Raw genomic sequence first — 25,728 nt, 5'->3', positions numbered from 1 at the left:
AGTGATTTGAGAGCACAAGAGGAAATCTGTCACTGCTTCCCCCTTTTCCCCATCTATTTGCCATGAAGTAATGGGGCTGGATGCCACGATCTTGGAGACAGCAATGGCAACCCACTCCAGTACTCTTGCCTGGAAAATCCCATGGACGGAGGAGCCTGGTGGGCTTCAGTCTATAGGGTCATGAAGAGTTGGACACGACTGAGCAACTTCACTTTTCACTTCATGCATTGGAGAAGGAAATGGCAACCTGCTCCAGTGTTCTTGCCGGGAGAATCCCAGGGACGGCGGAGCCTGGTGGGCTGCCGTCTGTGGCGTCGCACAGTGTCGGACACGACTGAAGCGACTTAGCAGCAGCAGCAGCCATGATCTTAGTTTTTTTAATATTTGACTTTAAGCCGACTTTTTCACTCTCCTCCTTCACCTCATCAAGAGGCTCTTCAGTTTCTCTTCACTTTCTGCCACTAGAGTGGTATCATCTGTGTATCTGAGGTTATTGATGTTTCTCCTGCCTATCTTGATTCCAGCTTGTAACTCATCTGGCTTGGCATTTCTCAGGATGTTCTCAGTGTATGGATTAAACAAACAGGGTAACAGCAGACAGCCCTGTCGTACTCCTTTCTCAACCTTGAATGAATCAGTTGTTCCATACAGGGTTCTAACTGTTGCTTCTTGACCTGCATACAGGTTTATCAGGAGACAGGTAAGATGCTTTGGTATTCCCATCTCTTTAAGAGCTTTCCACGGTTTATTATGGTCTACACAGTCAAGGGTTTTGGCATAGTTGATGAAACAGAGGTAGATGTCTTTTTGGAATTCCATGGCTTTCTCTATGATCCAGTGAATGTTAGCGATTTGATGTCTGGTTCCTCTTTCTCAATAACATAGTTATTGAACATACGTGTGAATAAAAATTCATTGTTTTTTTAGAGTAACTTGCTCTCTAGTATCATAAAAAATATATTTAAAAAGTAACTTTAAATAGTATGAAGTAATTTCGTATATCTTAGTTAGAAACTTTACCAATTTAAATTTATTTAGAAGTTTAATATATCTTAAAATAGCTTCTGTCATTCCCAGAACCACTGCTTATTATTTACCATTTTCATACTGTTTCAGATATTCTGTGTAACCCCCTTACTAGAAATTTGAAAAGGAAAAAGAAAAGAAATAAAGCAGAAAGAACAGTGGCAAAGGATGATAAAAATGATGGTGGGAAGTATTTTATTGACTAGTACCAGAGAAAAAATTAAAAATATCTTTAAAGTAAAACTGTTTCAAAATGTTCTTTAATATCAGGTACCTGACTAGCAATTTTTCTGAATTTCATTTCATATTACGAGATGATCTGCTTCCTTTTTGAGACTGGAAGAGTAATATTTGTATTATTTGTATTATAGATATAAATGATTAACGGAGAAGGCAATGGCACCCCACTCCAGTACTCTTGCCTGGAAAATCCCATGGACGGAGGAACCTAGGCTGCAGTCCATGGGGTCGTGAAGAGTCAGACACAACTGAGCGACTTCACTTTCACTTTTCACTTTGATGCATTGGAGAAGGAAATGGCAACCCACTCCAGTGTTCTTGCCTGGAGAATCCCAGGGACGGTGGAGCCTGGTGGGCTGCCGTCTATGGGGTCGCACAGAGTCAGATGTGACTGAAGTGACTTAGCAGCAGCAGCAGCAGCATAAATGATTAATGGAAGCTGTCTAGAGTAAATCTGTGATTTTTGTGGGTGACAAAGGCTACAGTTGGTGCACAGCACAGTGCAACTGCTGCTGTGTTTTTTGCCTGCATTCATAATTGAAGAAAATGATAAATTCAAGTTAGAAGTTAGTGAAAAGATGCAGTTTTTTTTTCCGTCTAAGTTCATGCATATCCTGAATTCTAAACATAAATCCTTTGGAGGGAGGTGGATGCGTTGTGAATATAAATTTAAGACTCTTCTCTAAGTTAACAGTTCAGTCTTCTGATTTGCCAAACAGCCCAATCAGAACAATTTTGTCCATGTTCCTATGTTTTGTTTAGCCTGCCTCCATTTTCCCCCATGAGGAATCAAAGCTGCTTATTACTCCTGTTCTTACCCTTATATTATTTGCAGAGGATTTATTGCATCTTTGATCATAAAGGAGTGGAGTATGAGCCTAAATTCTTCAGTAGGTTGAAATTCTCTATGATGTTCCTTGACTGTATTAGTGCATGTATAAATCTTTTGATGAAACCCTGACTTCATTTAAGTAGTTTATTGTTTGCTTATAGAAAAATAGTCCTTTAAATTGATTTGTACTTTTATAGAAGTATTTTCTCATGTCTTAACTCTCTTGCTGCTTTCATGCCTTTCCCCCTCTCTTTTCTTGAATCATCTTTGAAATATTTTTAAAATTTACTCTCTCCCTTTTTCTCTGTTCACATTGTCACATCCTGAATCACTACAGCAGTGTGAGTGGGGTTTTTGATTGGCAGGAGATGAGGGAATATCCATTGAGGGCCTGCTATGTTTTAACAATCCCCTTATTTCTCAGTGGTCCTCTGAGGCCTGCAGAAGGTAAGTTCCTCAGGGTTATTTGTACTGGAGCTGACAAGCAAATTTTGGTCTGATTCCAGTCCACCATGTCATGCTGCCTCCCTAATTGTTTGTACATTCAAGTGTGCTCGCTATAGTTTGCTAGATTAACCTTACTAAGAACTATTTCATGGTGGTGGTGTTGCTGTTCAGGATCTGATAGGCCCATTGTAGTAAACGGTGTAGGTCTTAAACTGTATGACAGATCTGGCATATTGCCCTTGAGCTGTGTTTTTAGGTATATTTCTTCTACTTTTAAAATGAATCCTGTGTTCTAGGTAAGTCATTCACTTACCAATCCTGCATTATGTTATATTTCTTATGCCTTCTTTACTCTTTTCACATGCTTCAGTTCAGTTCAGTTGCTCAGTCGTGTCTGACTCTTTGCGACCCCATGAATCGCAGCATGCCAGGCCTCCCTGTCCATCACCAACTCCCGGAGTTCAGCCAGACTCACGTGCATCGAGTCAGTGACGCCATCTAGCCATCTCATCCTCTGTCGTCCCCTTCACCTCCTGCCCCTAATCCCTCCCAGCATCAGAGTCTTTTCCAATGAGTCAGCACTTTGCATGAGGTGGGCAAAGTATTAGAGTTTCAGCTTTAGCATCAGTCCTTCCAAAAAACACCCAGACTGATCTCCTTTTGAATGGACTGGTTGGATCTCCATGCAGTCCAAGGGACTTTCAAGAGTCTTACCCAACACCACAGTTCAAAAGCATCAATTCTTCGGCGCTCAGCCTTCTTCACAGTCCAACTCTCACATCCATACATGACCACAGGAAAAACCATAGCCTTGACTAGACGAACCTTTGCTGGCAAAGTAATAGCTCTGCTTTTCAATATGCTATGAAAACTTTCCTTCCAAGGAGTAAGTGTCTTTTAATTTCATGGCTGCAGTCACCATCCGCGGTGATTTTGGAGCCCAGAAAAATAAAGTCTGACACTGTTTCCACTGTTTCCCCATCTATTTGCCATGAAGTGATGGGACCGGATGCCGTGATCTTCGTTTTCTGAATGTTGAGCTCTAAGCCAACTTTTTCACTCTCCACTTTCACTTTCATCAGGAGGCTTTGTTTCATCAGGAGGCTTTCACGTGCTTAGGAAGAACTTTTAATTTCCATTTCTTTTCTCAAGCCTAAACTGACTTGCATTTTTCATGTTTACCAATTTTGCTCTCAGGGCTACCCTAGTAGCTCAGATGGTCAAGCATCTGCCTGTAATGCAGAAGACCTGGGTTTGATCCCTGCTCCAGGAAGATCTCCGGGGGCAGGAGATGGCAGTCCACTCCAGTATTCTTGCCTGGAGAATTTGGAGGAACTTGGCGGGCTATAGTCCATGGGGCTCACAAAGAGTCGGACACGACTGAGCAACTAACACACAAACTAGTTTTGCTGTCAATGACTTACTTCATTTTAAGGTCACTTACCCTATTTTAAGGTCACTTTATAGGTAAAAATTTAACAAAGTCTCATCTTGAGTACTCCCAAGGGATGACAGTCAGCAAAACCAGCTAAATATTACTTTACAGATGAAAATTTTCATCCTCACATCCTTTGTTAATATTTTTGGTTGATTTTATTTTTTTAAACCGCTCTATTGAGGTGCAATTGACATACGATAAAATTCACCCATTTTAAATGCAATACAATGAATTTTGGCAAATACATAGTTCTGTAACTATCATTACATTCAAACTATAGAATGTTTTATTGCAGCACATATATGTGCTCATATGTACTCAGTTCCTCCAACTACCCCCATTCCCAGACAACCACTGATCTGCTTTCTTTTACTTTATACTTTTACTTTTTCTAGCATTTCATAAAAATATGATCATACAGAATTTATTCACTCGTTGATTATGGACATTAATCCTTTTACTAGCTGATGGACATTCAAATTATTTCTCATGTTTTGGTTATGATCTAAGACTGCTATGAACATTCTCTTACACGTTTTTCTGTGGATATGGCTTTTGTTTTTCCTTTTTTGAGTATATACTTAGGAAGGGAATTGCTGGCTTGTGTGGTATGTGTATGTTTTTAAGAAACAGATTGTTTTCCAAAGAGGCTGTACCACTTTGCATTCCCACTGCAGTGTATGAGCATTCCAGTTACTAGCCCTTGGTATTGTCAGTTTTTAATTATAGTCATCCTATTGGCTATGTAGGGTTGCCTTGTTACAGTTATAGTTTAATTTCTCTGTACTAGGGTTTTCTTAAATTATTATTATTTCTTAATGTTAACCTTAAAATTTTTTTTTAAATTGAAGTATAGTTGATGTACATTATTGTGTTTTTGGTGTACAGCATAGTGATTCAGTATTTTTGCAGATTATATTCCATTATAGGTTATTACAAGATAATGGATGCCCCTATGCCCCACAGTAAATCCTTGTTGTTTATTTTATATATAATAACTTGCATCTGTAATCTCGTACACCTAATTTGTCCTTTTCCTTTGGTAACCACAGTTTTCTATATCTGTGAGTTTGTTTCTTTTTTGTATGTACAGTTGTGCATATTTTTTAGATTCATGTGTATATAAGTGATACCATATAGTATTTATCTTTGACTTATTTCATCAAGTGCTTGCATATACACATACACAGCATCTTAATCCAGTCATCTGTTGATGAGCCTTAGGTTATTTTCATGCATATCTTGGCTATTTTAAATAGTGCTGCTATAAATATTGGGGTGTATATATCTTTTAAGAATTTTTTTTTTTCCTGAATAGTCCTTGATGACTAACTGGTGATGCTCAGTATCTTTTCTTGTGTCCGCAGGCCATTCATATATATTCTTTTGTGAAATGTCTGTTCATATCTTTTACCTAATTTTTAAAATTGGGTTATCTTTTTTGGTTTTTGGTTTGGAGTTTTAAAAAATATATTCCAAATCCAATTTCTTTTGTTAGATATTTTGGAAATACTTTATCCCAATTTGTGGCTCATCTTTTCATTTTTAAAAGAAACTAGCTTTTGAAGAGCAGAAGCTGCTAATTCTGAAGTAGTACAGTTCAGCAATATTTTTCTTAATGGTTCAGGCTATATTTGTCCTATATGGAATTTTTGCCTAACCCAGAGTTACAAAGATTTTTCTCCTATATTTTCATCTAGTATATTTATATTTTCAGCTCTTAAATTTAGATTTATGATTTATTTAAAGTTCTGTGTATGGGATGACAGTCAAAAAATTTTTATTTATATGCAGATAGCCAGGTTGTTGTTTTTTTTTTTTTTTGCATCAGATGTCTAAAAGAATGTGTTTTCCACCACTGAATTGTATCTTCATCTTTGAAAATTAATTGGCAATGAGTATGGATATATTTTTGGGATCTCTTCTGTTTTATTTATATTAGGGTCAACATACTAAAGTCTACATCTGGATTTGGCTTGTGGTCTGTTTTTGTAAATGAAGTTTTATTAAAGCACATTGCCATGTCCATTCACTTCTAGGTAATTGTCTGTGACAACAGCAGAGATAGATTTGTGAAGCCGTGACAGACTGTTCTACAAAGCTGAAATATCTACCATTAGACTCTTTATGGAAAAAGTTTGCCTATGCCTGGTCTATTATTTATACTTATGCCCAAATTACTCAGTTGATTACTATAGCTTTTATAATAAGTTTTGAAATCAGATTGTGTAAGTTTTCAGGTTCTGCTTTTTAAAAATGAGCTGTTCAGCACTTCTGTGTTTCCATGTACATTTTAGAATCAAGTTTGTCAATTGATACAAAAACCTGCTGGAATTTTGAATCTGTGACTCAATCTGAGGGGAAATTAATAGTATAAATATAGGTTTTTCAGCCCATGAATGTGATATATTTCTCCATTTGTTGAGCCTCTCTTCTGTATCTCTCAGTAATGTTTGTGGTCTTTAGTTTATAGACCTTGTACATCTTTTGCTAAATTTATTCCTAAGTATTTAATTTTTATCTATTAATGGTTTTTAAAATAAAAAGAATTTTAAAAATTTCATTTTTCAGTTGTGTGTTGCTGACAATACAGTTGGTTGGTTTTTTTTTTTTTATGTTGACCTTATATACTGCAGCCTTGCTAAATTAACTCATTCTCCTAGTTCTAGTAGATTCCTTAGGATTTTCCCACTTCTATGATCATGTCATCTGTTAATAAAGATGGTTTTACTTCTTCCTTTCCAATCTGTCTGCCTTAATCTTAACACTGTTTAGTACCTCCAGTATAATGTTTCATAGAAGTGGTTAGCAGACCTTCTTACCTTAATAGTTGATCTTAGATAGAATCACTTAGTTTTTTACCATTAAGATTCACTGTTGGTTTTTGTTAACTTCACTTTATTTTTTTAAAACCATAAATGCATGTTGGATTTTGTAAAATATTTCTTTGTAAATTTATTGAAATGATCAGTTTTTCCTTTAGTCTGTGAACATGGTGAATTGCATTGATTTTTGTATGTTAAACTAATTTTGCTTTCTTGTGATAAAATCCACTTGGTCATGATATATTATTTTTTAATATTGAATTTGATTTCTTAAGTTGAGGATTTTTACATTAGTATTGATGAGGGTCTGCAGTTTCAGTCTGCAGTTTTTCTGTGATGTCAGTGGTTTGGATATCAGGATAATACTGGCCTTATAAAAGTAAGCTGAGAAAGTGTTCTGGTAAGAGTTTTTTAATCCTGTATTAATATAGGATTAATATATTTTTTAAAATGTTTGATAGAATTTACTAGGGAAGTAGTCTGGGTTGATTTTTGCTTTATGATTTTTACTAATAGCTAAATTATAAGAGATTCATAATTTCCCCTCAGCTCAATGAAAAGGGTACTTTAATTGGCACAATTTGAAAATATATATTGGGCTTTGCCTTGCTTTCTAGTTCTGTTAAATGTGGAAGGGACATGCATGAGAAGTTGAGAACCAGCATTTCCAACTGTATCCTTTAAATATAATAGGGAAATCATTGTAATATTTTGGCTAAATGTTTAAGCTTTTCTTGTTATAAAATACTCAGTTGTTTTGCTTTTTCACCTTCTTTTTTGTTAATTTTAGGAACATAAAAGAAGTGTAGAAAATCAAGCAGAAAGGAAATTGGAAGGTCAGAATTCCCAAAGTCCTCATCAGATCTCACAGTGTCTCAAAACAAGCTCAGAGAAAAGTGGTCATGTTCCTGCAGTGTCAAATACACAACCAGTTCTGCAGTATGGTAATCCTTATGCAACACCAGAAACAAGAGGTTATTAAAACTTTTTTTGTTGACATTAGCCAAATACGGAGGTTTTTTTTTGTTTGTTTGTATCTTTGTGGGATTAGAGAACTGTTCTGTTGGTATAATCAACTCTAATAGAAATCTTGTTTTATAACAAGCAGTTTTAATGTTTAACTGGCTTCATCTAGAAGCGATACACCGTGAATGAGGAGTCTATTTGCTTATTACACATAGTTTAAAGGTCATTTGGGTTAAAAAGAAAGACATTTTTTGGATACACTAAAATGGTTCTTTATATTTTGTTCATCCTTGCAATAGACAGGGATTCTAATTCTAGGACCAGGTTTTACCCTACCTTTCCAAAATTTTTATTTCAGATGGAGCAGATGGTGCTTTTTACCCAGATGAAATCCAAAGGCCACCTGTGAGAGTACCCTCTTGGGGACTGGAGGATAATGTTGTCTGCAGCCAGCCCGCTCGAAACCTAAGCCGCCCTGATGGTTTAGAAGACCCTGAGGATAGTAAAGTAAATTGAATTTCCATTTTCTGAGCTCGTCTCTTTTATTTTTGTCCGGTGTAGAGAGTTACGTGTGTGTGGGAAGAGAGAATATGTGTGCTTGTGTGTATACATGATTGCTTGCTTCATCTTTTTGACTAAGTTTCAGAAGGATATTTTAGGATTTATTTGGAGAATGATCTCAGAATATTGTAGTTATAAGATAGTTTAATCTTTTTCTAAAAATGATGTTCATTATAAATCTTCATTCTCCCAAGAATCATTTTTTATAATTTTATTTTTGTGCTGGGTCTTTGTTGATGTGAAGGCTTTTCTCAAAAAGTGGCACGTAGTTGCTACTCTCTCGTTGTGGTGTCCAGGCTTCTCATTGTGGTGGCTTCTATTGTTGTAGAGCACGGGCTCTAGGGTACTTGGGCTTCAGTAGCTGCAGCACTTGGGCTCAGTACTCATGCTTTCTGGGATCTAGAGTACAGGCTCAGTAGTTGTGATGCATGGGTGTAGTTTGTTCTGCAGCATGTGGGATCTTCCTGGATCACGGATCAAACCTGTGTCTCTTTCATTGGCCGGTGGGTTTTATACCACTGAGCTACCAGGGAAGCCCCCAACATAATTTCATCTTAAAATTTTTTTAAAAGTTGAGCCGCAGTTGACCTGTAACATAGTAGTTTGAGGTGTGCAACATAATGGTATTTGTGTATACTACAAAATAACATAAGTCTAGTTAACATCTATCATCTACAGTTATAATTTTTTTCTTTGTGATGAGAAGATTTAAGGTCTGCTCTCAGCAACTTTCAAATATATAATACATTATTAACTGTAGTCATAGATGGTTTAATCTTAATTATCAGAGTAATTTACTATATTCTTTTGATTATAGATGTTTTAGATTGGAAGAAGCAAAGTGTTAATGACAATATTATCCTCTGGTGTGCATCTTTTCAGTTTTGCATGTAACTAATATATCCCATTTTAAATTATAAGGTGAACTCTTTGTTATCTTTAGCTTAGAGGAAGAAGTGTGTGTATCATAGTTTTTTAGAGAAATACTCTTGTAGACATCATTTGTATTTAATCTCGGCAGCACAATACTGATGGACTGATGGCAATTGAATCAGTTAATGTAGCATGACATTCTTTTTTTCATTTAGGAGATTTCTTTACCATTTAATAGACCTTTTTCTTATAGCAGCTCTTGTTGGATTTTCTGTGCATTAAGAATTTAAAAGAAATGCTTTATCGTGCTCTTTGCAAGTACAGTGGTATCATGACCTGTTTCTCATTTAATCTAGTTTGCTGCATTTAATTGCTATTAACCTTTGCAGAAACTGATCAGTGTTCAGATAGGCATGATTTCAGCCCTAGAGCTCAATACCCATAATGGAAAAAAATGTATTTCTCTCTCCTGCCTTTTGGCCTCCTGTGTCCATTACTGGGAATAATTAGGAAAACTGTCAGAACTTTTGTAGCCTATTTGAAGTCTAGAGTATTATCTTACTGCTTTTTCACACCTTCACTTCACATTTTGCATATTTAATCTGATCATTCTTGGCACAGATGTTACATGTGACAAGCCCTTCTCTACTGTAGTCATCTGCTTCAGTTTAATTAGCAGAATGTTCTTTCTGATCTGTGTGCTTTGCCCTCCTGCAAACCCATGAGAAACAGTGTTAGAATCTTGTGCTCGTTTGCTGACATGCTTAAATTTGATAATGAGATAGAAGGGCTCTTAATAGGCACATTTTGGTAATTGTATTTAGCTATCAGAAAATTTTTCACATTAGACAAACTAATTTTCATTATATTCAGACCTGTTTTTTTTTTTTAATTTTTGTCATTACAACAACAAAAATCACTTGCACATGAAATATTTTAGTCATTTTAGTTAGAATAAAGAAAGCAGATTTGAGTTGACCTGTTCCTTTTCTCTGGTTCTTTGCCCTTGGAAGTATTTAACAGCCATGGGACCTAGCACCTTTGAGTTGGGGCTGAAGCAGCTACACTTACAGGCCCCTCTAGTTATATTGCACCATATCCCCCATACTGCCACAATTCCCTCCCTTCTGCACCAAAAACTTTTGTTTCTATCAGATCAAAAAGCCTTTTATGACTCACTCCCCTTTACCTAATAGTTGTAATAGCAGTGACTGTAACACTGTAATTATGATGGTGATAGCTACAGATGTTTCTGTAGTTTTGACAGCTAATGTTTTAATATATTAACTCTCCATAGCTGTCCTATGAGGTAGGAACTGTTACTATTTCTATTTGAAAATGGAGGAAGCAGAGATACTAACAGGCTTGCTTCAGCTCATACAGCTGATAAGTGTACTACAGCCTCATTAGTTGGACTGTGGAAGCTGTGGTTTTACCACCTATCAATCTATCTAAATCAGAGGTTCCCAAACTTTCTCAGTTCATGGCACCTTCAGCATCTCAGTAAATTTTTTTTTCATAGAACCTCATAGGCCAAAAGAACTACTAATGATTTCCTAACAAATGTGTAGTAATTAACCATTAAAAAAAATACACATGAAAGAAAGTCATATTTTTCTTAAATAACCTGTTCCAAATGGGATATATGTGGCTGTTGACCACCAGATGACTTCTCAAACCTTGAAGTCAGATTGAAGCCATTTTCATTTTCTATTTCAGAGTGGTTTTCACCAGGCACCTGCTTTATATCTTAGCAACTGCCAAAATCTTAAGGATAAGATGTCATCGAAAGGAACATAGCACTGTCTAATGTTGAAACTGTGAGCTGTCTTAAACTAGTTGTTTACATGGTATCTGACAATTAGAAAATTAAAAATAATCCATGGTACCTCTGTGAATTTGCTTTGGTGCCCTAGCCTTCTGCACACTTTTTGGAATCATAGTAAAAACCCTTACTACCCTAAAATATTATTGGGTCAACACCATTGTCATCTCCTGGGAACTTGTTAGAAATGAGGACTCTTTACCTCCACTCCAGATCTACAGAGAATCAGACAAAATCTTTTAGTGATCATATGCTTAATAAAGTTTGAGTACACTAGGATGTTTAGACCAAAGTCCATCGGGCAAGGCTGAATTACTTTCTTTAACACACATCTCACTTTCCAGTTGTTTTCATGTCTTTATAGAATGTGTTTCCCTTCCACCTGTACTAGCTTTACCTCCTTCTCCTTTATGTCTGAAAGACTGAGGCTCACACGTTCTATTAATGTGTCCTTTGTTGGCAGCTTTCTACATGAATCCTTCACTGTGAATCTAGTATGCAGTTTTGTTGGCAGCTACCATGAATCCTTCACTGTGAATCCCCCAACTGAAGAGAGATAATTTTGATATAGACATTTTTTTCTGATGAGCTTTTTAGTTTTTGTTCTCAGAAGGATCTGTTATTTTCAGAGGAGCTATGTGGAATGGTGCATCACCATGACTTTGATTTCCTTTTACCTGATGGCTGATAATGTTGAGCATCTTTAACATGCTTGTTGGCTGTTTGTATATTTTCTTTGGGAAAATACCTATGTCTCTTGGCCATTTTAAAATAGAACTATTTGTCCCTTGCCAGATAGATGACTTAAAAGATCTTGCCTCCCATCTGTGGGTTGTGTTTTCATTCTTTTTGGTGGTATTTTTTGCAGCACAAAGTTTTACATTTTGATGAAGTCAAACTTACCTATCCTTTTTCTTTGCTTGCACTTTTGGTGCCACATCTCAGAAACCATTGATTTATCTAAGGTAGCTCTAGCTTTTAATTTAGGTCTTTGGTCCATTTTGAGTTAATTTTTGGATATGGAAAAGAGTGACATTTTTGCGGCCATTCTTGTCCATTATGGTTTATTACAGTATATTGAATATCCCTGTAGTATACAATAGTACTTTGTTGTTTATCCATTCTATATATATAATAGTTTGCATCTGTTAGTCCCAAACTCCCAATCCAGCTCCCTTCTCCCTCCTATGGCGACAAGTCTGTTCTCTGTGAGTCTGTTTCTGTTTCATAGATGAGTTTTATTTGTGTCATATTTTAGTATTTGTCTCTTTCTGACTTCACTTAGTATGATAATATCTACGTCCATCCGTGTAGATGCAAATGGCCACTCTTTTTATGACTGGAAATTGCAACTCACTCCAGTATTCTCTGAAAAATTCCATGGATAGAGGAACCTGCGGTTGCAAAGAGTCAAACTTGACTGAGCAACTGAGCACTACTACATATTGTATTGTGATTGTGTGTGTACATATTTAGTGTGTATATATACAGTAGATTATATATATTTATAATATATATTATATATTCTATTGTGTGTGTATATATACATCACCTTTATCTGTTCATCTGTCAGTGGACATTTAGGTTGTTTCCATGTCTTGTCTATTGTAAACAGTGCTTCTATGACTATAGGGGTGCATGTATCTGAGAAAAGTGACAATTGAAAAGTAATAGAGATCTTATAAAATTATTTTCCTTTTTAAAAATATCTTTATAAATTCAGTTGATATTCCTTCACTGACATATTACAGGAAATGGATGTTTGTTGTTGTTCAGTTGCTAAGTTGTGTTCAACTCTGTGACTCCATGGACTGCAGCACACCAGGCTTCCCTGTCCTTCACTGTCTCCCGGAGTTTGCTCAAACTCATGGAAGTTTGGAGGAGTTTGAATAGTAACATCTCATGAAAAGAGGATGTTGACTGGTATTAATAATACAGAGTTATGAGGGATAAAGATAAACATTTATTTAAAACTTTATGTAATAGTTACCCAGAGTTATTGGTACTCTGTTCTTATGTGTTGGTTTTGGCCTTAGCAGATGTTTCTTAAAGGATGGTTTTGAGCTAAAGTAATAATTATCAACTTAGTAAAAGTTCTAGTTGCTTAACGGCTCAGTGGTAAAGAATCTGCCTGCCACTGTAGGAGATACGGGTTTGATCCCTGGGTCAGGAAGGTCCCCTGGAGAAGGAAATGGCAATCCATTCTAGTATTCTTGCCAGGGAAATTCCATGAACAGAGGAGCCTTGTGGGCTATAGTCCATGGTGGGGGGGGGTGGCGGTTGTTGCAAAGAGTTGGACATGACTAAGCACCTAAACAAACAGTGATATCTAAATTATTTCAATTAATAATTCCTGGCAAAGGTTGAGAAATGCTGGATTATCTGAATCCTAATGATTCAACTGGTGTAACTGGGTGCATATTGATGGTTTGATTACGATTGCAGTTTTTATTGTGGTTGAATACATATAATGTAAAATTTGCCATCTTAACTTGGCAAAACTTGACTTGGCAAAACTTAACTATGTATTATTTTGTAATACATGGTTCTATAGCACTAAGTACAGATGACCCTTAAACAACGTGGAGGTTAGGGGTGCCAACCCTCAATGCAGTTAAAAATCTGAGTATAACTTATTGGTCCCCTGTATCTGCACTTTCTCCTATATCCATGGCTCCACACTCGAGGATCCAGCCAGCTGCAGATCATGTAGCACTGCAGGATTTACTACTGAGAAAGTCCCACATATAGGTGGGTCTGCGCAGTTCAAATCCTTGTTGTTCGGTGGTCAACTGTATATTCATATTGTTGTGCAACCAGTCTTGAGAACTCTCTTCATCTTGACAAAACAGAAACTCTATTAAATGGCAATTCCATTCTTCCCTCCGCTTCAGCCTGTCAGCTGTCAAATTTGATTATTCTAGTACCTAGGGCTTCCCTGGTAGCTCAGCTGGTAAAGAATTCACCTACAATGCAGGAGATCCTGGTTGGATTCCTGAGTCAGGAAGATTCCCTGGAGAAGGGATAGGTTACCCACTCCAGTATTCTTGGGTTTCCTAGGTTTCTCAGATGGTAAAGAATCTGCCTGCAATGTGGGAGATCTGTGTTTGATCCCTCCGTTTGGAAGATCCCCTGGAGGGCATGGCAACCACTCCAGTAGCCTGGAGAGTCCCCATGGACAGAGGTGCCTGGTGGCTACAGTCCATGGTGTTGCAAAGAGTCGGACATGACAGATCGACTAAGTACAGCACAGCAGCAGATACCTCATATAAGGAGAATCATATATAGTGTTTATCTTTTTGTGGTAGGATTATTTCACTTAACATATGTCTTCAAGATTCATTTATGTTATAACGTGTCAGAATTTCCTTCCTTTTTAAGGCTAAATAATGTATGTGTACACCATACATTGTATGTATATGCCACATTTTGTTAATCCACACATCCATTGGTAGACATTTGAATTGTTTACACCGTTAGGCTATTGTGAATAATGTGGATATGACCATAAGTGTACCAATACATCTATTTGAGTTCGTGTTTTCAGTTCTTTTGGACATATACCCAGAAATGGAATTGTTGTATCATACAGTAATTATATTTTTATGATCATGATTGTGTTTTGAATTTAGTATGATTTTAATGTATCTTATTGTCTAAGAGATTAAACTCGTGATATGCTTTGATAAGGCAATGGTACCCCACTCCAGTACTCTGGCCTGGAAAATCCCATGGATGGAGGAGCCTGATGGGCCACAGTCCATGGGGTTGCTAAGAGTTGGACACAACGGAGCGACTTCACTTTCACTTTTCACTTTCATGCATTGGAGAAGGAAATGGCAACCCACTCCAGCGTTCTTGCCTGGAGAATCCCAGGGACGGGGGAGCCTGGTGGGCTGCTGTCTATGGGGTCGCACAGAGGTGGACACGACTGAAGCGACTTAGCGGCAGCAGCAGCATGCCTTGATAAAAAACAAGAATATATTTATACACTAGATTTTGAATTGAGCATCCTGTAAGAAGTTCTGGGTTTCAAGTAGGGCTTCAGTTTACAGTAATATATTTCCTTTGCTTAAAAACCCGTTTGCACTAGAAAGAGCGTTATGCTGATGGGTCTAAAGGTATATGAACAAGTAGGTGGCTTAGGCCTTTGTAGATTAAAATTCTATTGAAAATATTTAAAGGAAAATTTAATTATTTGCAATTGTTCATAAATACATTTCAGTGTGGTATTAAGCAGTTTTGTGAAAATACCTAGGTACTTACATTTTAAAACCTGCCATTCAGAATCCTTTTGAGTTGACAGCTTTCAGTGCTAAAACTTGATTATTTTAAGTGAAAGCTTTCTAAACTAGAATACTAATAAATTTGAAGTTTATTAATTAAAAAATCAGTGTTGAATGATGTCCTCACATTCTTTTAATGTATATAGTAAAGCTGTATGATGCAGTGTTGAAATCCTGTTGGATGTTTTTGGTTCTTGCCTACCTTTCTCTTTTTTACCAGTAGCCTTTTTTTGTTGCTGGCAGTGAGCCTGCCTTAATAGCCTCATTTCCCTAATTTGTTGTATATAAGCTAGTATGGTTTGGAAATACCCAAGCTCAATGAATAAAATGGAGTAACTGTATTTGTGAGTGAAAACTTGGTCCTTGTGCGTGACAAGACTGCCAGGGACTATATTATATTAATGGACTCCTCAGATTTTATTACATACTTAACCTATTCTCTGAGTAGGTGGTTTCTTATTTCATGAATGTCTCATTATTCTATCTAGAATTCTACTCGAGTCCCTCTACTCTTTTATTCTGGTAGAAAATAGAATAAGAGAGTTATCCTTACCAAATTATATATGGCTTAGAAAATATAAATTGCTTTTTTTTTAATCCCCTTGTCCACATTTTATCAGTTGGGTTAACAGGTCTGATAGGTTGGTCTGAATCTAGCACCTTTGCATCAGACTCTATTGTTAGCTGATTCATGGAGGCAATAAATTAGTATAAGCTGTTCAGTTCAGTTGCTCAGTTGTGTCCGACTCTTTGAGACCCCACAAATTGCAGCATGCCAGGCCTCCCTGTCCAACACCAACTCCCGGAGTTCACTCAAGCTCATGTCCATCGAGTCGGTGACACCATCAAGCCATCTCATCCTCTGTCGTCCCCTTTTCCTCCTGCCCCCAATCCCTCCCAGCATCAGAGTCTTTTCCAATGAGTCAGCTCTTTGCATGAGGTGGCCAAAGTACTGGAGTTTCAGCTTTATTGAGCATCAGTCCTTCCACAGAACCCCCAGGACTGATCTCCTTTATAATGGACTGGTTGGATCTCCTTGCAGTCCAAGGGACTCTCTAGAGTCTTCTCCAATACCACAGTTCAAAAGCATCAATTCTTCGGCGCTCAGCCTTCTTCACAGTCCAACTCTCACATCCATACATGACCGCAGGAAAAACCATAGCCTTGACTAGACGGACCTTTGCTGGCAAAGTAACGTCTCTGCTTTTGAAGGTGCTATCTAGGTTGGTCATAACTTCCTTCCAAGGAGTAAGCATCTTTTAATTTCATGGCTGCAATCACCATATGCAGTGATTTTGCAGCCCAGAAAAATAGCTGTTACTAGAAAAAAAACAAACAAAGGTAGTTATGAGATTTTTGGCTCCATTAATATATTTGGCACTAGAAGGTTGTATTTTATTATAAATATCTCTCGAAGAATTTCTAAATGTAGAATATGAAGAGACCTTTCATGTTTTTATTTTCTTAAATAGCATTTCAAAATTTAAAAAATTAATATATTTTATATATATGAGAAAATTTTGTTCACTATCTTATATGTAGTTGTTTAAGCCGATTCATGTTTCAGGTATTGTTACTGGAAGGCCTAAATCTGGCAGCCAGAGTAATGTGGCACAGAATCACAATTTACCTGCCATACATATTAAGCTTAGCAGATTCAACTATGCATCATCTTCCCTCTTTGTATGTTTAGATTTAAAAACTGGATTTTAGTTAAAGACTTTTAATTTTTGAAGTATACGAAGTACTTGTCCAATATTCCTCAGCTTCTCAATCTCCTATTAGATTACTAATCCTGTTTTTCTTTTGCTCAAGTATAGCCTAAGGGAATCATTTGCCAACAGAAGTGTTTTCTCAGGTGAAGCACATGGGCGGGGGAGAGTGGGGAGCCTTGTGTTACCCCACCCCCCAACCCATTTCAGGAGGGGATAATTGTCAGAGTAACAGCTGTTCTGCCATCCTCGCCCTTGTTGATGTAGCAGCAATGTGCAAGTCTGTAAAGTGACCATTGGGATGCAGGCATGGAAATCCAAACCAGCATTTTGGTTTTGATCCCAACTCAGATGTACAGGGTTTTCAGCAGGCTACCTTGATAATCTGTTCATCAGGTAGTTATATATTAAAAAAAATTAATCTGATTATTTTACAACAGGGTTTTTGAGACTTGTAGTTTGGTGCATTGCTTTGCTTTTAACACGGTTTTCCAGTTGAATTTTCTCATGTATTTGCCAACAAAATACACACACAAACCTCATAGATATTGCTGGTTTTCCTTTAATTTCTACGTATTGTACAGTGGATGTATATTGTCAAAGATCCTGCCTGTCTTACACACTAGTAGGTATTTAATGAGAATAATAGGAAAATAATATAGTCTTAAGATTTTTATGAAAGTGGCCAATGTATGGATGATAAAAATGCAGTAAAGTTACCTACATATAGGTCAGAAGTCTATTGATCTTCATTCGTTCACACACTCTGGTGTAGTACACTCTCCATTCCACTGAAGATTGCTTTTTATTTCAAGGTAAGACTTAGTCCACAGTGAAATACTCTGTAAACACAAATTACTTTCAAACTTCTGTTTACAGGAAAATCTGATAACAGAAGTAAAGTTTTTTAAAGTATAATCTTCCTTCCTTTATACAGTGCTTGATTAAGTTGAGGGACTTCTGTTTGGTTTCACTTTTCTCAAAAGTTGCAAAAATTGTTCTTTGCCTAGGAAGATGAGAAGGTGCCCACTGCTCCTGATCCTCCAAGTCAGCATTTACGTGGGCATGGAACAGGCTTTTGCTTTGATCCCAGGTAAGTTCTCTCTTTTCTGTGTAGAACTGGGATTACCAGTGGTTCTCAAGGTATGGTCCTTGAAAGTTAGAAATGTGTATGAATCAGACCTCCTGAACTCAAAATTCTTGTCGTGGGGCCCAGCACTATGTATTTTAGTGCCTGTCAGATGGTGCTGATACACGCAGCCCTTTGAGAGCCAGTGCTGTGAACTTGGGTTGGTAAACTGAGTGAGCGCTGTTGGGAAATGACAAGCTCAGTTAATCTGTATAGTTTTACAAAAGGCATATTATATTCTGTTAGTTAACAATTGAAGAATTCTTGTCACTGAGCCTCATTAATTGTATTTTTTCGATTTGATGAGAAAAGGTTTTTGTCAATCTAGTTGTAAAATAAATTTAGCGGCTTTACAAGTGGGTTACACAGTTGTCAATAGCAAGCTTTTAGGACCAAGAAAAAGAGGTTCCTGGAGTAACTGAAGAGTTTCAAGGTAAGCTGATACTGATATTAACTAGATAAATGCAGTCTTACCATATCTGAAGATGACTGCTGTTAGAAATCTTATCAGACATGTAATTCTTTCATTTTATTTCCTCAAGCTTTGATGTTCAGAAGAAATGTCCACTCTGTGAATTAATGTTCCCTCCCAACTATGATCAGAGCAAATTCGAAGAACATGTTGAAAGTCACTGGAAGGTGTGCCCAATGTGCAGCGAGCAGTTCCCTCCTGACTATGACCAGCAGGTGTTTGAAAGGCATGTACAGACCCATTTTGATCAGAATGTTTTAAATTTTGACTAGTTACATTTGTATTAGGAGTTAATAATACAGTTTAACAGTTGAAAAAAAAAAATCACCTCAAGGAGCACTAAGGAGACCACAAGGTGTCACTTCCATGTACCCTCTAGCGCACTTTTTGACCAATAGCTACTTTGAGTTTGGTGTTACTAGGGTCAGGGTCAGTCTTTGGCTTAACACTATCAATAAATGTAATTTTAACCTCTGTTACTCTTACCTGCTTAGGAAATTCTTCTGTGTTTGTATATTTATTTCCCATTTTGCAAAATTATATGAATGAAGGAAATAGGGATTATTTTAGTGTTACCACACTGGGGAAAAAAAAAATGTATAGTGTTATTTAGCAGAATATTTACAAGATTGTTGACCTTGTTGCTTAAGCATGACTTAAAAATTATGTAGTAAAAAGAATTTATCATAAGTCTTGCAAAGTAATTCTTTGAATACAGAAACTTCATAATTTAGCCCATGAAAAAAATTTTTAATCCTCTTTAGAAAGGGAGCTGCATGTAGAATGAGATCACATGTTTGCAAGATTGCAGTGATAGCAACTGTCCTTTTATATTTGAGATGTTTGCTTTGGGAATTAATAGAAAGCATATTTTGCTAATTTTATGACTGAAAAACTTGAGAATACCTGAATAATTATTTTAAAGCCATCCTAAAGTTGTATTTCTGTCTGATGGGGAAATGGAACAAGATATGTTGGTGTAATTGTTTTATATTAAATGATCTACTCAACAGTGGTGGTTGTGGTATAAAAATCACAGAAAATGTATTTTTTTTTCCCTCATTTTCCTGATAAGAGTAAAAAAATGTTCTCAGTGATTACACATGTAATGCATAAACCCAAATCAAAGTAATGTATTTTTTATGTCTTTGATGTGTATAGTATTGACATTAAAGTGGACACATTTTTAGAGGTATGTAATTTCACTCAAATCTATTTGTGATCATCTTGAATGTCTTTTTGGTCCTGGGTCTTAAATTTTATGAAATATAGTACTCTTTTAGAATATAAAATAGACTTTTTTTGTTTTTGTAGTTATTAAAATACTTAAGCTTGTCTTAAGCATACTAGTTATCTAAGATACTATGAAGTGCTATATGTAAATTGTATATACACCATCTGACTTGTATTTGTGTATCACTGAACTCTTTTAAAAGGTTTGAGTCTGGGGCAAAACAGTATTAGGCAGTCAGGTGCCAGATGTTAGGACATGGCAGATCTGGGATGCTGTTGTGAGGAATCCACGTTTTAAGCTTCAGGATAGGTTATAGGCTAAGCAGAATATACTCAGGTAAAATATGTTCAACAGTAGGAACAGTTAATAATTGTAGACCATGCTAACCTAAAAGTATACTTTGAATAGTAGCTTATAGCCCCAGGCTTATAAGTAGTTTACTATTGATAGAAAAAACAATGTGATTCATGCAAAACATCGATGACATCTACATGTGTCAGCTGAATGCAAAAAATGGGCACCCTAAAAGCAAGGTACTGAATGGATATTCGTTTCTGTGGCAAACTGGATACTGGCCTTGATAATGGATGCTAATGAAAATAAAGAGCCATGTTTATTTTGGGTCAGAGGCAGTTTATTTTAAATGTGATTTCATTTACAAGCAGCTTTTCTTGACAGGAATTTTATTTAGTTGCCTTCAGTTCTAAAACAAACCTCTGTTGCTTTCAGACTTAATGTGCTCTGTCCCGAACAAAACATATGAAAATATAATTTAAAGCACAGTTTTCACAGACACAATACAATACATTCACTATACACGGTATAACAAAATATTCCCATCCTTACCTGTTTAGTAATACTGTCACAATGAATAAGTAAATAGAAACTGGAATTTGTTTTATAGTTGAAAGAAATCTAACATGCACAATGACTAATGACTGTTTAGCAGTTGAACTACTGACCCAGCCTACAAGTTTCTTGCACTAGAAGGAGCAAAGCTAGATGACGATTGTTGGCCTAAAAAAATTTTGGTCAATTATAGGTAGATATGAAATAGCCAAGTAGGGCCTTCTTATGCACCAACTAGTTGCTTCTCATGTCTGGATCACCCTTTAACACAAGGGTAACACTGTACGTTCAGGACCAAGACTACTCTTAAGAGATCCGAGGAAATTTTTAGAGGGCAGTGTCTTTATAATTCCCTCATTATGAGGGATTCACAACTTAATGATAGAGAAGCTTACCCATCTGGCTAACAATTATCTTCCTTTCAGAACATCTGAAAAATTGAGGAGGGACACCTGCTTCCTCCCATCTGTAAGACTTTCAACAGATGCAAACACAGGAAGAAAGTTATGTTTTATAAGCATTTCGAGTTTGATTTTCACCAGTTTTGTGGGCAGTTAGCCATCTCAAAGCAATTTTTATTGCATAATTAGACAATTGGTAAACTCATGTTTGTTTAAGGAATAGCACTTGGGAGAAATGAACACTCAAGGCATGATGGTATTGTTGGTAAGAAAACTTCAGGAACGGTCCAGACATAGTTACACTCTTAATGGGTCATGTATTAGTCACTCTTTGACCACCTGCTGCAATAAGCACTTAATTGTCAATAAGGCTCAATTTCATATTTCAGCAAAATGTCTTATAAAGCTAAACAGACGTTTCCAATGAGAATACAGGCATCTACAATGTGATGGAAAAAAGTGCTTTTAAAAAAATTCTAAAAACACAATGAGCATGAACAGGTGATAGGGGTCTTAATAAAATGTTCCTGTTTGAAACGTGCTTGGAATTTTCTTATTTGCAACCCACAGGTTGGTTGGGCAGTGGTTGCAAGAATTGGCAACACATAAAACATGAATCTGTTGGCAATAGAGAACTACAAAGTGCTTTAAAACTTCACCTAAAGATGAAGATAGAACTAAATTTTACACACAAAAAATTTGCACTTAAGTATTTCAAAGTGTTTCCTAACAGATTTAAGGGAAAAGTATTTAACTAAACTAGTATCTTGGTCCACAGATATCAATAGGCATAAATTGAATCCCTTGCACCCAGCAGGCACTCAATGAATGAACTGAATAGACTTTTGTACAAAAATGCTATTTTATAACTCTAAAATGATAAGTCAGATGGCAAGATTTTCAGCCTTTTAAAGGGCAAAAGGATTTGCACAATAATATAAAACACAGAAAGCACACCCTTTATGTATGTTATTTAAATATGAAAATATTTTTAGCATATTATGTTAAACATTCTTATTTATATTTCCATTACCTAAAGTCTTTCTACTCACAAGTACTAACTCCATTATGTAAGGCATGGTAACCAGTTGGATAATGAAGGTATTATTTTGGTTTTGAACACAATGAGTTGATGTGTTGAAAACTTCAATCACATTATAATCTTGGGGGAAAAACCTCAGTGCTAGCCCCTTCTCCCCCCTCCCCAACTGATATCACTGCAATACAACTAAACAATATGCAACATGCCCTCAATTTTAATCTTGGTTTGGGGAAAATGTGCTGAAGAACCTAAAACTTTTTGTTTTGTTTAGCACCTTATATCAAAGTAATGAAAATGGGTATGATGATTACATGTGCAAATGTACAAAATCATTAACTCTACAAAGATACATCATTCCAAAATTACAGAAAAAATTTAAAGCATGCATTTAATTCTTTAAAGGGTTGCTGAATGCTTCCCCTGAAAAAAGGTGGCTGTTTTCAAAATCAGCAACTGCTGGTGAGGATTTCTTGGCACAGTTACGACCAGCATGTTATTGCTGCATCTTCCTGATAATCTCAGCCGACACCGGGGGATGGAAATTGATTGTGTGATGCCGCAGGCCCTGAGCTGTCTTGTAACTCTTACCACAACGACATTTGAATGGTTTACGGACACGAATCTGTGTTCTGTGACCATTCTTAGCATGGTACTTTATGCCATTCACATTCTGTGGAGAAGACAAAAATATCATCTGTTAAATGGTGTCACCCAATTGTCTGATGGGGGAAAACCTTAGTGTGGGTCTGACTGCAATTGGACCTCTCTCAGATGGCAACTGTATACAGAATAGGCTTTCGTTAACGCCAGTTGTGACCAAAGCCGTCCAGTGTGTTCACCATGGTCTGTGCCCCAAGGCCATTTCAGGTAGGCTTCAGTTACTCTGAAAGTACTGAGTTTGAGTTTTACATAAAATACATAGTTAAGACTCACGGACTGTACAGGCATTGTCTGAAGAATGTTGCCAGTGAACAATTATATAAATCTATTCAAGATAGCAAAAACAAAAAATCTAAAGAAAGAAAACAAAGGTTAGGGTAATAAAAGTTCAAGATGTATAAATTCTTGACTGGAAACTCAGCATGTCTTGCTCCCAGCCAATCATGATAATTCCTACCTTAGAGAATTTTTGTTCTTTTTCTACTCTGCATTAAGCCTGCATCTCTGCCCATTTAAATCCTGCCCCAGTAGTGTGTTGTTAAGCACCTGTGGGCAGACAGGACTCTGCTTTTATTTATGTACCACATTCCAAACATATATTGAACTTTGAAAATGTCAGTTTATGAAATTCTTAGCAACAGAAGACTTCCGAACTTCAAATTGGCATATAAATCCTAAATGATACATGAAGTATCTGCATGCTATCTGGATTTCTGTTCGTTGGTTTTGCTAGCTCACATTGCACATTCTATTTAAGACGTCATGCCTAGAATCACTATACATTTAACCAAATGACTTTTCTTTTACCCAATTAAATGGCAAGTAAACAGACTTGGGGCATTTAGTAAACTGATGGAAGATCTATGGAAGAACAAATGGCAGAGGCGGTACTGGAACACAGATCCCAACTTTCAGGTCAGCTGCTGTCAGGTTGAGCAGTAGGGGAAAGAAGAAAAGGCTTGAGTTGTTGAGCATCGATCACCGGAAGAGCGGGCTATTTTTCAAAGTATTACCCGAGTGTAGGCCCATTGAGCCCAGTCCTATGCCCAACTAAAGGATTCCAACATAACCATCTTCTATTTCATAGGATGCCCTTGTCGAGCTCCCAAAGAAAAGGAACAAACTGCTGTTGTTTAATGAGCATCAAGCACAGTGCCTGGCACATAGTAGATGCTCCACAAGTATTTGAGTGTATTTGTTAGAACATGCTTCATTCTGGAAGAAATTCAGACATTTGCCATGAAACAAAATATGTTCAGTGGTTATCACTATATTTCCCTATTGGAGATGCACCGTGCACATTAATTCTTTTTAAAAGTCCTATGGAAGAGAATCCTTTTGACACTGTGGAACTCAGGGGTGACAGATAGCAACCAGTTGTCTATGCTTAAAAAAATCTTGTAGGCTGTCTGGTGAGTTTAAGCTCAAGGACAGACAAAACTTCTTCCCTGAAGGCCCAGCTGTCAGCCTTCTGCCCCTTCAGCCCTTGTGGGTCTTGCACTAGTCCCTGCATGCAGGGTGAGGAAGCCCTTCACTTGCCTTCTAGAGGCATGCCAGCAACTAGGCGATTGCTGTGGTAGGGTGTGGAGAGAGCAGTGACCGTGCAGAATCTGACCCATTAAGAGAGACCAACCCCTTGCCGCTCCAGCTATCCCACCAGGAGCCCAGGCACGTGGATAAAGAAGCCAACTTGTGCATCTAGCCCCCAGCTAGTACCCCACTGCAGTGGCATGAGAGACCCAGGTGAGAGCCACCTAGCTAGGGCCAACATACAAAGATAAGCATTGTCTATCAGCCCAATAGTTAATGGAGTACCTCAGGGTTGTTGCTTCCTGTGGATGAGGAGTTACTAAAACATTTCACAGGGAACTTGTAAGAAGGATCATTATAAATCCAGGTACCCCTGTGTGTTTAGCAACTCCAACAGGACCAGAACTTAAGATACTCCATCCAGCCTGAGGTGGTTTGTTTTTTTAAATAAGTGAGGCAAGGTGTGAAACTAGAAATTGCTAAAGCCATGAGAAACCTGTCCAGTGTGAATCCAGATCTGGAGTTCAGCAGGGGAAGGTCATGTGCAGGGTTGAGGTGATTCCAATAGAGTCTGTGGTCTGTACCCAGGTGGAATGTAAATGCTGTGTTGTGTGTGGCTGTGAGACTGATACATACATTAACTTTACTACTCGGGAAAAATCAGGAAGCCAGCTACATGTGTGGAAACATGGCAGCTCTGGGTTGACCAAAGAGCCTAAACTACCTTACCAACTCTCTCTCTTTGTTGCTGTGACTTAAAATGTTCACAAGTGTCATGGGACAACCTTATCACAGATGTTAGTTATATCTCTAATCAGATGTAACATTTCCCTATCTGTTCATTCACAGATAACTATGGGAACTTCACTTTGCAAAACTCCAAAGCTTTGCTGAAGCTCCTAACTGCAGAGATCCTGAAATGAGTTTGGTCTTTCAAAAATATTCACAATGACAAAAATAAATAAATGTCAGGCAACTTGAAATTCTTATTAAATCCTCTGATCCCTGAAAAGGAGAAAGAGGATTAAGCTCTGACACGGCAAGGCACATTACTAACAGAACTTTTCCTCATGCCAAGAACTTGATATCTACTGTCTGTTATTGAGCACTCAGGTTTTAACTAAAAATTGACACTCAGAGAAGCTGACTTGACCAGATCACGAAGCTGGTAAGTGACAGAACCAAAATGGGAACCCAGGGATGCTTGGCTCCAGAGCCCCTATCTCCCCCAGAGTTCACGCACCTAACGTGCTGTTAATTAGCAGAGCCAGCTGGTAGTCCCTGAAAAATTCTTAAAAGTTGGGAAGGACTAGGACACTCAGTCTGGAGAAAACTGTCTATGACTTACAGTGATCTGACCCAGGAAGGGGCACGGCATAA

General features: G+C 37.2%; 2 protein-coding genes across 8 annotated transcripts in view; one reads left to right on the top strand and one right to left on the bottom strand.

Annotated features, from left to right (window-relative positions):
• Positions 1-20,492, top strand: part of TAX1BP1 (Tax1 binding protein 1) — an 83,181-nt gene extending 62,689 nt beyond the window's left edge. For all 7 annotated transcript variants that reach the window (XM_055590522.1, XM_055590523.1, XM_055590517.1 and 4 more), the window contains 4 exons: positions 7,599-7,782; positions 8,133-8,281; positions 18,042-18,124; positions 18,703-20,492. In XM_055590522.1, coding sequence (XP_055446497.1) covers positions 7,599-7,782; positions 8,133-8,281; positions 18,042-18,124; positions 18,703-18,904 — 618 coding nt within the window. In that variant the 3' untranslated portion in view covers positions 18,905-20,492. The remainder of the gene's footprint in view (positions 1-7,598; positions 7,783-8,132; positions 8,282-18,041; positions 18,125-18,702) is intronic.
• JAZF1 (JAZF zinc finger 1) overlaps positions 20,479-25,728 on the bottom strand; it is a 334,411-nt gene continuing 329,161 nt past the window's right edge. Inside the window, exon 5 of the mRNA XM_055590525.1 lies at positions 20,479-22,828. Within this exon, the coding sequence (XP_055446500.1) occupies positions 22,652-22,828 (177 nt within the window). The 3' untranslated portion in view covers positions 20,479-22,651. The remainder of the gene's footprint in view (positions 22,829-25,728) is intronic.

The sequence above is a fragment of the Bubalus kerabau genome, chromosome 8 (genome assembly GCF_029407905.1).
Source record: "Bubalus kerabau isolate K-KA32 ecotype Philippines breed swamp buffalo chromosome 8, PCC_UOA_SB_1v2, whole genome shotgun sequence".
Classification (NCBI taxonomy): Eukaryota; Metazoa; Chordata; class Mammalia; order Artiodactyla; family Bovidae; genus Bubalus; species Bubalus kerabau.
This window is presented reverse-complemented; position numbering and strand designations above follow the sequence as displayed.